The sequence below is a fragment of the Polyodon spathula genome, chromosome 4, assembly GCF_017654505.1.
Source record: "Polyodon spathula isolate WHYD16114869_AA chromosome 4, ASM1765450v1, whole genome shotgun sequence".
In the NCBI taxonomy this organism is placed as follows: domain Eukaryota; kingdom Metazoa; phylum Chordata; class Actinopteri; order Acipenseriformes; family Polyodontidae; genus Polyodon; species Polyodon spathula.
The window spans coordinates 62,925,243-62,941,344 of record NC_054537.1 but is presented as its reverse complement, the minus strand read 5'-3'; the positions used below and the strand labels follow the sequence as shown (position 1 = coordinate 62,941,344).

Genomic DNA, 16,102 nt, shown 5'->3' with positions numbered 1-16,102 from the left:
GTCTGTGACAGGTGTGAGTGGTGTAGTGCAGAAAACAATGCAATCCAAACAGTGTTTCTTCAAAAAAAAGTCTGTGTTTTATTAAATAAAACAGAAAGAGCCGTCCCTCTACCTGCAATGGTATCGGGGGGTACACGGCGAGCGTTTCATGCTAAAACTAAAACAAACAATTGTAAGTCCCCAATAGACGAAACTGTGCTCTCCAAAAGTCGGGTCTATGGTGCGCGCTGTTGCTATGCAGTGAGGGAAGTGCTCGGTGAGGTGCGGACTGGCTCCCCCGCCACGGCCCCTCACTCTCACTCCTCCTCTGCAAAAGACAAAAACAAACACTTAACAAAAATAACAAAACACAGCTCAGGCCATCAGTTTACGTTTCAGTGCAAGTCAAAATACTGATGTAGCTGCTTCCCTTTTGTACCCATGCACTCCTCCCTCCAAACAACCCGTCGCCATGGTTTCTCCAATGGAGTCGTTCCGGGTACTTGCAACTATGTGCCACTCCTAATATAGTCACCTTCCGGTTTCCACCTACCATCAAGGCAGTCCCTGTAGGAGGCAGCATACCACCGTCCTTACACAGCTCCCTTTCTCGTTGGGAGGGAGATTTACAACATCGAGTCTTTCTGTCCCTATCACAAGGTCACAGTTTATTCTTTCTCAGGTGTGTATTAATTGTAATGTAAATGAGCTTGTAGTGTACAGTAAGGAGGTAAGTCTGGCTGGTAGTTTGTTATAGAGTTGAGCTGTTTGTTTAATTCTATTTTAGATAATAGGGGTAAGTTAGAGTACTTGGGTAAATTGTTCATTGCTTATTACCATACGTAGTGGCCATTTCATATCATTATGTATGGCAGCCTGTTATTCACTCCAGCATAATGTACAACGTTCACTTGTCTTTAGAGTAAAATTCATCATAGCATTATCTTCAAAATGCCCTTGCATTCAGACCAACATGTTGTGAGGATGAATGCTCTTTCAATCTGCATTCAAACCAGTAATGCCCAATTTAAAACCCCTTGGTGAACATATATACTGCATTTACAATCCTGAAACAAAATAAAATGGTACTGTAGCAGATATGTCCACCTGCCCACAATGTAACAAATACAGTGTGCAAACATATCCTTTGAGGTGAACCCAACACACTGCAGAAAACTAGAAAGCACTGCATTATTGCACTGGTGCAACAGTGGGCATTTCTGCATTTAAAGGATCCCCCCCCCTCAAAAAAAAAATAACATGAGAGAATTTGCCCCTTTAACTGGCACAGCAGCCAGACAGAGCCAACCTGAAGATGTCTGGAAGACAGATGTCATCATCGTCTCGTAGTACTGCTTTGCTCTTTGACCCTGATGAAGCAGTCTTGTGCAGAATGCTGGCCAAAGGCTCCCGCCTAATGCATGCAGTGTCTTCACTCTGAGAAAGCCTTTACTTATTCAGGCACATTCTGCTTCTCCAGGATCTGTCTGCTCATTTACAGTATCCCCCCTGTAAATGAGCGGGGGGGTGATAGTGCAAAGATCCGTTATGTACAACTGTCTCGAGAGTGCTAAAAGCAGTGTAGAAATGGGATGATCAATAAAACTATTTCTAAAACGTAAATCTTTATGTGGCATATGAGTGAACAACCTAGAGCTTTGAACAAATGTCTGCACGACTTCTCACTGAGGCCATATATTCTGAAACATTTCAGCAGGAAATCTGTTTATATTAGGCATAGGAGTCCAAATATGAATATTACCTCATTTCTTTTTTAAAGTATCATGGGGGACATATATATATATATATATATATATATATATATATATATATATATATATATATATATATATATAGCAACTTCTCGCTTCAGGACCTTGGCCATATATTTTTTTAATCGGCTTATTTTAAAACAAGTGATAACCATGCCTTACCTACATCATTAAAACAATATTTTTCAACATATTTCAGTCCTGATAGTTTTGATATTTTTATTCACACATCACATGCCATTTCTCAACATTCACTATAGCATGTTTGCCAGGAGTAAGAATTTATTTTACAAGCATTGTGGTGTTTCCAGATCAAGCTCCCTCCTGCAACATGCTCTTTATAGGTTTCCACAGCACACCATTCATTTGGATACACCAGTGAGCATATAAGAAATTCTCTCTCTCTCTCTCTCTCCTCAGACAATATATACAGCAAAGGTAAAGTAATGCAATTATACCTATGTACAATAATTAAAATGCACACAAGAGATGGTGCATTAGTAACTTGGTTAAAAGATTAACACTGGTTCATTGTTTAAAGAGAAAAAGTTCAAAGCCACATCTATTCTAAACAAGCCCAGCTATGAAAGAAAGAAAACAAACAAATACATGTGGGTCGATTGATTTCTCTTTCAAGACTTTCCTGTCAAAGGCCATGCACACTCCAATAAGATGTTATTTAATGTGGTTCTATGTTCCATTGCAGTAGTAACTTACAACATTTAGACTGCAATTGGATAAAAAATGCGATCATTTGAATACACTGGGTGATTGTCACAGAGACGGCCGAAGTGGGCGGCGTCAGAACCAGGAAAAGGGAATGAAACACACAAACACAGGACGGATGAAATGAAATGATGGTGGCGCTTGCTTGCGCCGGTTTATTGTAAAATAAAACAGTTGAACAAACAGAAACAACAGGACACGGCACTGGTAGCCAAAATAAACAGACAAACAAAAACGGACTAATACTAAACAAAAAATACGGTGAGCAGATTGACAAACAATCACGGTGAGTTAAATAAACAAGCATTTGAAATTCAACTTCTCCTACTCTCTCCCATTCTCCACTCACCGAACACCCAACCGCGAGCATGTGAAAACGTGCATCTATATATACACTGTTGTGCTGGGATTCAATTACTAATTCATTATTCACTTGAATCCCAGCAAGTGAATTAATTGTGTGCAACCTCGTGCTCACATATTAACTACTTTAAATGTATGTGAAGTGATGCACAATCCCGTGCCTAAATACAAATATACATTTTAAACTCTCGTGTTAGAGACCCGTTTATATCCCGTGTGCCAATGACTATACACCAACATTTAACAAACTACACGCAACAACAGATAATATACACAGGGGTGGGCACTTTGTCACAGTAATAGAGAAACTTTTCTAATTAAACAACGATTTGTATTAAGATGTCATTAAATCAGCAGTAAGGACTTGTGGCCGCCTTTCGCGTTAGTGGGTTTTTCATGTTGTCAGGTTTTTTGTTATTCTTTTTCATTATACAGTATAATTTGTACTGCCAAGCTAAAGTTTTAAAACACATTGCTGTTTATTCATTTGTATCAAGTCTGAATATTTTATTCTCCTTTTTTTTAACAGTATCTATTTATCGGGGGAATGTAGGTACGATTCAGATACAGGAAGCAACCTACCAGTATTATACAATTCAGAAACTACCACACTTCATATAAGTGTATCTAGAAATGTGGTATTCAGCTAAAATGAATACTATGCAGTACACTTCCAATACATACACTTTCAATATGCAAACAACTTCTAGAATATACAGTACGTACTACTACTTATTGAATTCAGGTAATTGTCAAAAGACCTGGAGCATGCATCACAAAATGTAACTTGCCCAAGCTGTTGGGATTCCACTGACCAGCTTTCTCAAAACAGACAGTCAGCCCCAGCACAGATACAACACGTACATTTTGCACACTGTATAGATACAGTGCAACCTTAATTAACCACGCTTTCATGACTTTCGCTGCTCATAGAATTCAGATGTATGGAACTGGCCCAATACCCACTGATGTGTAACAGATGTTGAAGCAAAACACACTCAATCTTTTAATGAAAGCATACTTCCATACAACATCATAAAGGTCATGGTTTTAATAGTTCAACTTAAACATTGTATTCATTAGTCAAAAAAGCAATGTGGGAAAGCTGTGGGAGTTTGGGTATGTAGCAATGCTAAACAGTGGGATATTCAGTAACTTTAAACTTACAGACATCTTAGCATATTGTCAGCGCTTTCATGGATTAATGAGTTTGTTGCACAAATCAACAGCTGTTTTTATCTCGTATGTCGATGATCAATTGTAATTTTGAAAAAGGGACAAAGTACAGTAGTACCCCTGAGGTTATTGATTGTTTGGACATAATGTGGTCTAAAGCTAACACAGCAGGCAGTGTTGTGTGATAAACTGCTGTTACAGATTTGTGATCCCTGCAGGTGACACGTTAAAATCTCAACAATTGTTTGACAAACAAGTACGGCGCTATTGTACTTTGGTTAAGAGTTTAGTCTGGAAATTTGCAAATAGTCTGCTCCCTATTGCACTACCAATTACCCTAGTTAAATTGATCAACAGGAAAGGTGTGTTTTTTTTAAGGATTGAGTCCCAGCTTGGTTTTGTGACATATAAAGTAATATCAATATAACAATGAGCCCACCTTCCCTGCTCTCACCTTTCAGCAGGCTGACTCTACACCCTACAGGGGCTGTCAGTCCGTCCACATGAACTGCTCAATGGCATGAATTATTTTTGCTATCTGTGTGCCCAATAAAATGTTAAGCAAACTATACTGAATGTTAGTGTCATAAATGCTGGTCTTTCATATTATTGGTGGGGTTTCTCATGTTTTTACCATGACCTACATCTCCTGTGCTGTATATGCACATAAAGATTTAAGTATAACCTACATACATTAAGACAGACTTCCCAAGTACTAAAACTGTAACTTGTATACTAGAATGTTTCATCACGTGTTACTCTAGATACAGTATTTGTATGGAAGAATAAGTATGACATAGTATACATATGTACCTTGTATATGTCAAAATGGTAACACAATGGTATGAACCTCCATGGTAATCAGTTTCAGTGAATGTGTCAGTGCAGTGATGCAGTATTTATTTATTTGTTGATTTGACACGATTGTCTTACAATGATGCTTGAGCCTATGTTACTGTAAAGGCAGGTGACTGACACAGCATTTTAGTATTCCGTGTAGCACTTTTGTACACTTTCTACATAAAACTAGCAGAACATAGATAAGAACAATAAACTACTTTCATTATCTTACTTACCTTACTTCATACTTTCATACTGTAGTTAAATTATAAAACATCTTCCTGAATATATTCTATGGCCTGGGAATAGGTATAAACATTGCTCTAACCTGTTTTGGATTTGTGGTGCTTTGCTGAAGAATAAGCCCCAGGACCACCCCTAACTCAGGCTTTTCTTAATTGCTTAAATATGCACATATTACTCTTGCACTGATTCTGTATAGCTATTAAAATGTGTTGCCTCAGGCATCTCATATTATAAGCTGATGACATGAAATGTTTATTTACTTCTAAATCCTTCCTTCCTGTGTGTTTGCTTTGCATGCAGTCCCCAGTCCTCTCCTCCTGTCTGCTATTGCTTTCTTGTGGTGCATTTGCAAAGTTTTCTTTTAGAGTGGCTAAATAGTCCATATGGTGTTACCATGTACCATGTAGCTAAAAAAATGTTGTTCACAAGGCCATTTCCATGTTATTACACAGCAATGTAGAGCAGTAAGTATTGGTAGTTATTACCTAGTTATTACAGTAGATGGCCGTTTTGAATGCTGAATAGTGATACACAACTCTCAGCTTATATTGGTTACATCAGTTTGCATAAACTGCAGACTTGGTGGGTTTCTAATTTAACATACATTGTAACAATTGTAATGCTTGTCCATTCTTATCAATGCTTCCCCTATGTATTACTGCTCTACTATTGTCTATCCTGAACCCAGCGTAGCTAACCTTGCCGCTACTCTGCATGAACTAATGTCCTACATGTGCGTACAGTCACAACACAGTTTTAGCCACCAACCCTCAATTAATCGTATTAAGCATTCAAGCTGCATTGAAGTGACAGCATGAAATTAATATTTTCATGTATCTTCTTCATACAAATTGTAAATAGTTACATTGTCTTGAACCTTAGAATTTAGTATTTAGTTTATTGTCTATGTACTGTAGCATAGAATCCCAGAATATTGCCAGAGTGTCACGAGATACAGGGCATCACTCCTTGTGTCTGACACTGACCACTCAGGGAAGTTAAAAGGCAGAGACATCTCCGTTGACTGATGACATACAGCAATAAACTATAACCCTAACCACAGCTTGCTCAGACGCAGCAACATTCTTCTCACTGACAACTGTTATCAGTTTTGACTGGAATACTGTAAGAGTGAAATGCTGTCATCAATAATTCAGGCCACATGAGTTTATTCAGTAAACACTCCTAATACCCTGCAAGGATCCTCAAGGCAGAGAAGCACTCGCATCTGCCAAAATGAAGCAGTCTACTTGTAAAAAATGTTAACTGTTTGGAACCCCTGCAGATTAGCAACATGCCACAAATGGCAACTGCTGCCTATAATTTGCTTCAAATTAGCCAATTTTGGTCTGAATTCATAGTCAACTGTATTTTAATGCTCTAGTCCAATAGGGAATCCACGAGTATGAGCCAGTGATATGAAAATTCCATGCCCAGGGCACATTTGGGCTGTTGTTAGACACACCTGTATTTGTTTTTGTGCCCAGTCAGGCACATCAGTTTTCCCAGACTAGCCAGTTCACTTGAACAGTTTTCTTACCTCACACAAATACCATGTGTGCAGCGGTGGTTAAATTAAATGGCTACAGAATATACTGTTTAAAATGGCAGATCAACTCTTGATGAATCATTAAAACTGTTTATATCATTAAAACAGATCACTTGATGTTTCAAAACATCAAACTGTTCAAAGAAGCATGTTGAAGCATGATACATTGCTAAGAGGCCTAACTGTAAACTGCTATGGATTTCACCTCCAAGGTTCACCCATGAGCATATTATTGGCATTCATATTTGCAACAGTAAATTTACTTCTCAGTGTACTGGGGAGATATTATGACTTTTGTTTGTTTTGTCTCTTGCTAGCAATTAAAGCTGTCTTTTTTTTGGCTGCACAGTACAGTAAATTGTTGGAGAATTAAATGTATTCAACAGACCCAATTTTTATTGAAATCTCAGATTCTCAGAAAGCAGAAAGTTTCCAGTGCTTCAATGAAAGGGTCCTGATTATAAATAGAGTAGATGATGTTTTTTTTTACCTGCTGTGTACATGAATTTATTTGCATTTTTTATTTAATACAGTCATCAATTTCTTCAGGATGAATGTCATCCTGCTCAGAGGTGTATTTCTAGCTCATTTATGTCTTTGTGTCTGATTATCCTTAGTATTTTTAGCCTTGATACTCAAATTATTAAGAACATGCTTTTTTTTTTACATTTACATTTTACCCCGACCCTTTTCAGATTGGGCCCAAAATAACTTGTGACATATATGTATTACACCTGTATTAAAGGGATGATTTCATACCATCTACATGTTACTACTATTTTAATTCTTACCTGATTTATATCCTATTACATGTATTATGTATGACTATTGTTTCTGCTTGTGTCATGTCAAGGGTTTAGTAAGCATGGCTAATGATTACCTAAATAAAAACAACAATAGAGAATCATATAAAAAATATACATGAAAGGGTATTAAATATATATTCTCAGACTGTAGATGATATAAGAATCATTTTAACATTCATTCCTGTCACAGACCCCCCCCCCCCCACCACACACACACACACTTCCATTTTAAACCAAAATCCACTGTATGCCCTTCAAGGTGTTTTCAAGTGCTGTCTGTACTGTAATAAATATAATGTTTAATCACATGAAATGTTACAGTAGATGCCTTTGTGTATTTCCAAATTCACATGTGTATTATACTCATATCTTTTCAGTGACAGCCATGCTCACCAACCCATTCTGTGACTGAGGACGGAACATTCACATTTTGACCATTATAAACACTGTATATTTCATTGTTTAACAACAATTTTGCCAATCATATATTTTGTAAGTACATATATTAAATAATGTAACACAAGTACAGTGTAGATACTGTGGAATTTCAAATGTGTCTTTCAGGAGAGGGAACAAATCCACCAATAATTCCTGACATCAGGATTTTTATTGTGTTCTCGTTTATTAGTAATAGTTATAGGTTTCCGTTAGTGCTGCCGTATGCTTGGATCTATGTCATTAATGAGAACATCTTTTTTTCTGTTCTCATATTATTCTCGACTCCTCAGGAGCTGAATAGAATGGACTGCGGCTGCATATTACTGTCCTTTACATCTGTTTAATGCAACTCAATCACACGCATGTGTCACAGTGCAAGTCCCAGCTGCCAAGATTTACCATCTAATTAGTCCCCACAAAAATGCAGGAAAAATAAGTCAATAATTATCACCCTTCTACTGTACTGACGAAGATCACTGCGTGTATAAAAAGAGAGAGCTTTATATTGAAAGTAGATGTTGTAGTTCATTTCTTTACTGTGATAACCAGAGAATGTCGTAAGTCAATTTACAACACAACAGCTGTGTTCTTTTAGGTATCCTTTTATTGACTCAGTATAGAAATTTCTTTATAGGCCTCTGTCACAAAGATGGCCGGAGCGGGTGACGTCAAACCAGAAGCAGGAAATAAACGACAGAGAGAGGTGGAGTTTGGTGGATCTGAGCGAATGGTTCCGCTCAGCATTTAATAAATAAACAGAACAGAAAATAAAAAGGTTGTAACAGACAAAAACACAGGGCTCTTTCGCCAAAATAAATAGACAAACAAAACGGACTACACAGACAAACACGGTGAACCTCTGTTTTTCTTACAATTATCACAATTACCTCCGTCTCCAATCCTGTTCTCCACTCACCGAACACACAACGCAGAGTGGGTGAAAACATGTAGCTTTTATGCAGCTGTACTGTGATTCGATTGCTAATCAATTATTCAACTGGAGTCGCAGTACAACTGCATGTGAATTAATAAAGTGCAATTCCCCGTGCTCACATATTATTACATTTTACTTGCACTTAAAGTGCTGTGCAATCCTCATGCCTAAATACAAATATACATTTTAAAAACTCCTGTTACACAGACCCGTTTATATCCCGTGTACCAATGACTATACACCAACATTAACACACAGCATATAATACACAAAGGGGCGGGCTCTTTGCCACAGCCTCCCATAACCTTTCTACTTAATGCAGGTGCCCTTATCAAATTTGCTGAGCTGTTTCATGTGTATTATTTTTTAGTCATGGTTATTGTATTTTATATGCTGTGAACCATTCAATATTTCATGACCATGTTAAGCACACAATTTGGGTTAACTGCATGTTACAGTTTATTTTCTTAAAAGTATTCTTGACATCTTGTGCAAACTAAATATTCATTGAAACTAAATCTTTTGCCGAAATATAAAGCAACCAGATGTAACCTGCACTTCAGATGCTATCTGTTTAAAGATGAGGTCATCTTGACTTCAACCCAAGTTTCTTTCCAGATGGATTTCTAATGGATATATAGATATATATATAGGTTATAATTATTATATTAGATGGCTATATATATATATATATATATATATATATATATATGTGTGTGTGTATGTGTGTGTGTGTGTGTGTGTATGTAATATTTTAAGTACTCCTAGTCCTCTTTTGACACAGTGAAGTCTTAAGATGTGCAGTATTTTAATGTTCATGCATCCATGGCAACTGTTTGAAATGTACCTAATTTAACTACTCTCATGTAATGGAAATCATGAAGATCTGGATACGTCCAGTGACTGCTATGAATAGGGCAGCTGGCAACAAGGGAAAGACCTTGTGACAGCATGGAAAGACAGCTGACAGGCGGAAAGAGACCCCATTGGGGCTGGCAAGGGTTAGCTACCCTTGTCAGCAGTATCCAGCTCTGTTTACAAGATGCTGGAGACACCCGCCCAAGTCTTCTAAGAAATTCAAGTGAAAAATACCCCTACAGTCTGCGAGAGCGGGGGCGGAAAATGACACAACATTGGATAACACAATTCAATCAGCTAAAATGGAAAGGAAGGAGCTCCATGTGACATTACTGGATTTGGCTAATGCATATGGTTCAGTGCCGCCACTTTGCCCAGCATTTGATTTTTTTAGTGTACTGATGACAATAATACTTTTTTTGAAAACCTACTTTGGAGATTTGGAATTTAGTTTTTCAACTTCAGAGTTCAGCACTACATAGTAATGCCTAGAAGTTGGAATGATAGCAGGATGCACAATTTCTCAACTAGCTTTTACCATGGCAATGGAAGTAATTATTAGAGCATCAAAATGGGTAGTGGGAGGGGAGCAATTGGTTTCTGGAATGCACCTACCACCAATGGGTACATGGATTACATGTCAACCATGACTATAGTAGCCTGCACTAATCGGTTATTGGGCAAATTAACCAATAACATTGAATGGGCACGATTGCAATTCAAGCCCACTAAATCAAGGAGCATATCTATAATTAAAGGTAAAATAGTAGATAAAAGGTTCTACATTAATGGTGAGGCCATACCAATAGTGTCTGAGAAGCCAGTGAAAAGTCTTGGGAGATGGTATGATGGGGATTTAAAGGACACAGTTCATGTGGGAGAAGTTAGACAACAAGCAGTGGAAGGGTTGAAGAGCATAGACAGTACCACTTTACTGGGCAAACTAAAACTCTGGTGTTTTCAGTTTAGTCTAGTGCCAAGGCTGCTGTGACCACTGACTGTGTACAAGGTTTCTTTGACATCAGTAGAGAAGCTGGAAGCTTTAATCAGTTCATACGTCAGGAAATGGTTATGAGTTCCACGCTGCCTCAGCAGAGTAGGACTTCATGGTAAAGGAATACTGCAGCTACTAGTCTCCACTCTAATCGAGGAGTTTAAGTGTGCCAGGGTCCGGCTGGAAATACCATTCATAGAGTCATGCGTCAAATGCGTAAGGGAGACATTTCCTGCTTGAAAAGCTCACAAGCTATAATTATATATAATGTGTACTAGCAGTGCTATAGGGCTTATCAGAGATGCTTAATTTGCTGTGCCTGGAAAACATCCTTACCGTTTAGAGTGTCCTATTACAGTACTCTACTGTTAAGACATACAGGCCTTTGGCTGCATGAAACAAGGTAATTCTGTAGTACAATAATTACTACTTTTTTTTTTTCTCTGTCTGCTTGTCACTTTACTTTGGGAGCTCTTAATAAGAAGCTGATGAAAAGCTATAGTCCGTGACTGTTGCAGGTGTGAGGAGACTTTTACACTGGGCCAGTGGCGCTGAGCATCTCTTGTTTGATCCTACCCTTTCAGTCTTTCAGTTGTGCCTCAATCTGCAGCCAAAACAGTGCAGAGACAAGAGAGCAATTAAGAACTTGGGATTCCTGAACTGCCCGGGCATCCCCTTCATCAATAACACTCCTAAAGCAAAACAGACTTTTCTCATGAAGTTCAAAGACCCTTGATTCTCCCTTTGGACAGTCGACAGTTCTATTGAAATGCTAATGTTTAGCTTTTCTTTTTATTCCTCTTGTGTGATTCCTAACTGCACAAAAAGGGGACATGTACTGTACAATAGGAACATTAGCTGGTTTTATCCTTGCATTGGCTTTGTCTGCCGTTTCACCTGTGTGCTTAGAACAGTACAGCACCTGTTAATGGTCCATGGTATATCTATTGGTAAAAATGAAAGAATCCTGTGCAGAGCTTGTTTGCCAGTAGGTCTTATAGCTCAATTTTTGCACCCCTATTAACACATTGAGCCCAACATGTGCACACAAATACAATGTATACAGGTTTTCTATATTTTATTTTCAAAAACAAACAAAAACATCTCCTTTCTCTGGCTGTCTAAATTAAAATTTGGCTTTCAAAATGCAAGTCAACGACTATAAGCTACATTGATGAAGCTGACTGCAATTAAGGCAATATTTACAAGCATAATTTTGATTCAGTTTAGGACAAAAATGTGTTTGTGAATTGGATGTTTATGCTTATGTTAATTAGATGATTGTAACAGATTGGGTGTAAACCATTTTGTTAATTTTAGATAACACAGATGCTTTGTTCCTTGTTACTGTGTATAAAGAGTGGATGAATAATCTTCATTATAAAACGTTTTTTCAAAGGCCTTACAGTAAGAGGACACTGCCTCTGCTTTTGCTGAACTGTACCTTTCATTATATGGTTTTCCAGCAAGCATGAATGCCCATTATCATGCTATTAAAAACTGTAGTTTCGGCTGGCCGAGACACTGCTGCTTATTACCCTATTTAAGTTATTTACCAGTGTGATAATACTGATTATTATTTCAACAATATAAGTCATACACTTTCAAAGCCTGCCAGTAAGTTTTTGAAGTTTGTTCAGGAGGGACAGTTGCCAAGAACTGAAGGCAAAAGTCAAAGTTTCAGCCATCAAGCAAGAATTCTTTTTTTTTTTTTTACTTCAACAGGAATCTGGTTCACAAAGCTTCACTGTTTGCCGACATAATCGTATTTCTGTTTTGCTAATGTGGGACCTGTGGGGTCGTTTTATTTTTCCTCAGCCCCCAGTGAGCCTTTGCTGTGCAAATTCGCCGACGGTGGGCAAAAGAAACGACAAAATCAAAGCAAATACCCCCAGAATGGAAGGTCGTGGCCCAGAGAAGGAGAGGTGAGTCCAAGCAGTTTCCTGCACAAGCACCTGGAACAAGACCCCCTGCAGCTGCAACTGCAGAGTCCAGAAAAAAATCTGGTTTGTCTGAAAACATAAGCCCTTAGACAAGAAGAGTCAATTGCACTGTTGTAAAGTTGCAATTAAAAGCAAAGAAAAGTTTACTTATGAGTAAGGCCCTGTGTAAATCATGATTTCACAGGCTGCACGGAAATTGTGAAATTAGCCCAATACCGAGATTTGTACAATATTCTAAAGAAATAAAAATAAATTTCATAATTATTTGTATTTCATACAAAAAAAAAAAACATTACCGAAACTGTACAGCTCTGCTGTGTGCCTGCGTGTACTATTCACCATGCACACAGTGCTGTGCTGTGATTATGTTACTATATGCAATCTAGGTGGGAAATTAAAATACTACACTGTACTTAAGAAATTGCATGTCTCTAAAAAGCCTAAAAATGTCTGCAACAGATCATGCAAAGCAGCATCCAGCAGTTTTACACAACGATGGAGGTAAGCTCTTCTGTACGTCCTGCAGCGTTACTGTAGATCACTACCAAGAATCAGCTGTTGACAAGCATTTAGAATCAAGTATTCACTGAAAGACAAATGTGGAAATCCAGAGCATTACTGGGACTGCTTTACTTGCAAAGAAACAAAAAACGGTGACTTCCACGTTCCAAAAGTCCACTGAAAATGATGAAGCACGAAATATATGAAATTTTGACCTGACAGAGGCCAGCTGAGATGTGAATACTTATCTAAAGTTTCCAAGTATCACAAGCAGGAGAATATGGAATTGGTAAAACAGTCTGGTTGCTTGTCAGTGTCACTGACTAGTCGACTGATGTTCAAGATCATTATGGGTTATACATTGTATTTGTTTTGCAAGACCTAAATTGTGAACATGCATCTGACGTACTAGAACTGAAATCTGTCCTTGCAGATACACTTCACCTACAGGCTGTTAATTGCAACACCGTTTTACAAGCTATTCTAAAGTGCTTGAATAACTTTGACGTTGATTTGATGCTTAAAAAAAATAATAATCTGTACACAATTTATGAAATAGTTCCATGCACATTCCGTGAAATACTGCCATGAATTTTAAAGAATGTCCACGATTTTCACAGGGCCTTACTTAGGAGACCTTTTTAATAGGCTTAAACATCTGGGCACATTTAAGTCTTTTCTTTCAACCAGCCTCTCTCCTTTCTAATAATGTCTGGGAATGGTCAGCACGAAATGATGGTAGTATTGCTATAAATGACGTAGCAGGATAATATATTTAATGTCTTGGTGTAATAATACAGCAACAGTTTTTAAAGGAATATTTTTCAATATGGCTTTACGCTGTTTTGTTATTGGGTTTGGGTGGTGGTGGGGTCAGGGGGGGGGGGAGCATTTAATATAGCAAAGATGATAATGTAACCTGAATACAAAGCAAAGCAACGTGATTTCTTTTAGAGAGGGATTAAAAACACATTTGATAGTACTAATGTAAGCATTTGCTTAATATTTCATAAGCCACTCAAGACAAGGATGATGAACTTAGCTATGTTTTTTTTTTTGTTTTTTTTTTTTTTTAATTAAAACATAATTTATAATAAGGTAGTATGTACAGTTGGCCCAGTGGTGTAGTGGTAAATAAAAAAAAAAAGTGGGTAAACGCCCCTGTTTGGTGGAGTTGAACAGATAGATTGAACATGAACAGATACATTGTTATTGGCCCTCAGCAGAGCCAGAGCCCCCCCCCCCCCCCCCCATACAGTTATTTCCACTCTCAGGTGCTGTTCACATGAAAAATCACAGACCCGTCTGTGCACTTTATGGGAACAGTTCTGTGAGCGTCCTTTTGCAGGCTAGATTACTAACACCACCATGCAGGTCTAGCAGAACATAAACAACCAATCACAGAACACACACACACACACACACACACACAACATGCAGTCCAGTGGCCACACCCCCCTGCTCACGCCACATTTCTGATCTCAGCTGTCAGTCCCAAGCACAAGGAACCCCCAGAGAGTGTATATAGCGGGGTAATTGCTGGAGCGGCCATTTCCGGCCTGCTCCTTTACAGCACCGAGAAGAACTGAGCACGTCTTTATTATTCTTAAATATATGTTCTGCCATATAGTTTGCACAAAAGTGTTATACAAAAAGGTGACAAACACAGATGCAGTCCACTTTCCAGTATTTTCCATCATGCCTGTGCTAGTATCATTATCATTAATTTTACAGTTTCAAACCGCAATTAGGCACTTTTATGTTTTGCAGATTTGAGAATTGCAATTTTTTAAAAAGCTTTTATTTCTTTTATATTCAATGTGATTGACGTGGCACTTTATAATTCATTGTGATATATATTCTCCTGATTTGTTGAGCTGCATTTGTGCCGTATAAAAATGTGAGAAATGTCATCTGTGTGTGTGTGTGTGTGTGTGTGTGTGTGTGTGTGTGTGTGTGTGTGTGTGTGCGTGTCCATCTGTCTGGAGTTATTGTTCTTATACAGCTCTATGGTTATACACCAATAAAGCGCTGTGAACACGGTTTATATTTTCTGCACTCTTAAGGATAGTTCATACACTAGCACAGGGTGGTCCATCTGCCCCGTCGACTCGCTGATATGCATGTTCATGGGTTGCTTTGAGCTCCCTGTGAGATATTCAGATACAAACAAGCCCTGTATAAAGCTAATTTGATCAGAATCATGTGCAAAGTTTGAAATGTACGCATTTTTTCATTATCAAACAATAATAATTGGAAAGCGTCTTTGAATTGAATTAGATAACTTCTCTGAGAACTTTAGGTCGCTTTTTTTCTTTGCATAGCTGGGGTTTTTTTAATTTTTTTTTACTTGGGTCAAGGTATGCAATAAGGACGATTATATTAGCATTCCTTTCCGAATGTACATTACATCTTTTCATCTGCAATCAGCAACACGATGGGGGGGAAAAACAGCTTATTTATTTTCTGATTGATCTTTTTAATACCATGTGAGTGGAGCATGCCTATTTTGTCTGGAGCAGGGGAGCAGAGCAAAAGAAACAGCGGAGCAGAGCAGAGGATATATTATGAGCGGTGAACGAAAATGTCAACACTTCGTTCCGCTCACATTCTCTGAACACAACAGACGCTCGCAGTTAAAATGTATTGTCTTTAACCCAGGATTTGCACGTCACAGGAGAGTAGAAGTGAGTTATCTCTGTATCCCTTATAAGAGAAGTGGGTAAACAATATTTTGCCCAAATTCAAAGTGGGTAAACGCCGTTTACCGGCACATACCCTCGACTACACCACTGAGTTGACACTTTCTCTTACGGTATAAGATTGTCTTCTCGTTTAGCCACAGTTATCATAAGAATAACAGCATCTACAAAACAAAGGTATGCTGTAAGGCAGTGATAAGCCGAAACATGTCATTTCCCTTTTAAGTATGAAATATAACCATTACGGAATGGGTATTTACCTCCTAAAGACCCGA

At 38.1% G+C, this 16,102-nt stretch overlaps 1 protein-coding gene across 6 annotated transcripts in view; it reads left to right on the top strand.

Annotated features, from left to right (window-relative positions):
* Positions 1-16,102, top strand: part of LOC121314718 (RNA-binding motif, single-stranded-interacting protein 3) — a 397,361-nt gene that overhangs the window by 346,777 nt on the left and 34,482 nt on the right. For all 6 annotated transcript variants that reach the window (XM_041248292.1, XM_041248290.1, XM_041248289.1 and 3 more), the window contains one exon: positions 12,500-12,606. In XM_041248292.1, coding sequence (XP_041104226.1) covers positions 12,500-12,606 — 107 coding nt within the window. The remainder of the gene's footprint in view (positions 1-12,499; positions 12,607-16,102) is intronic.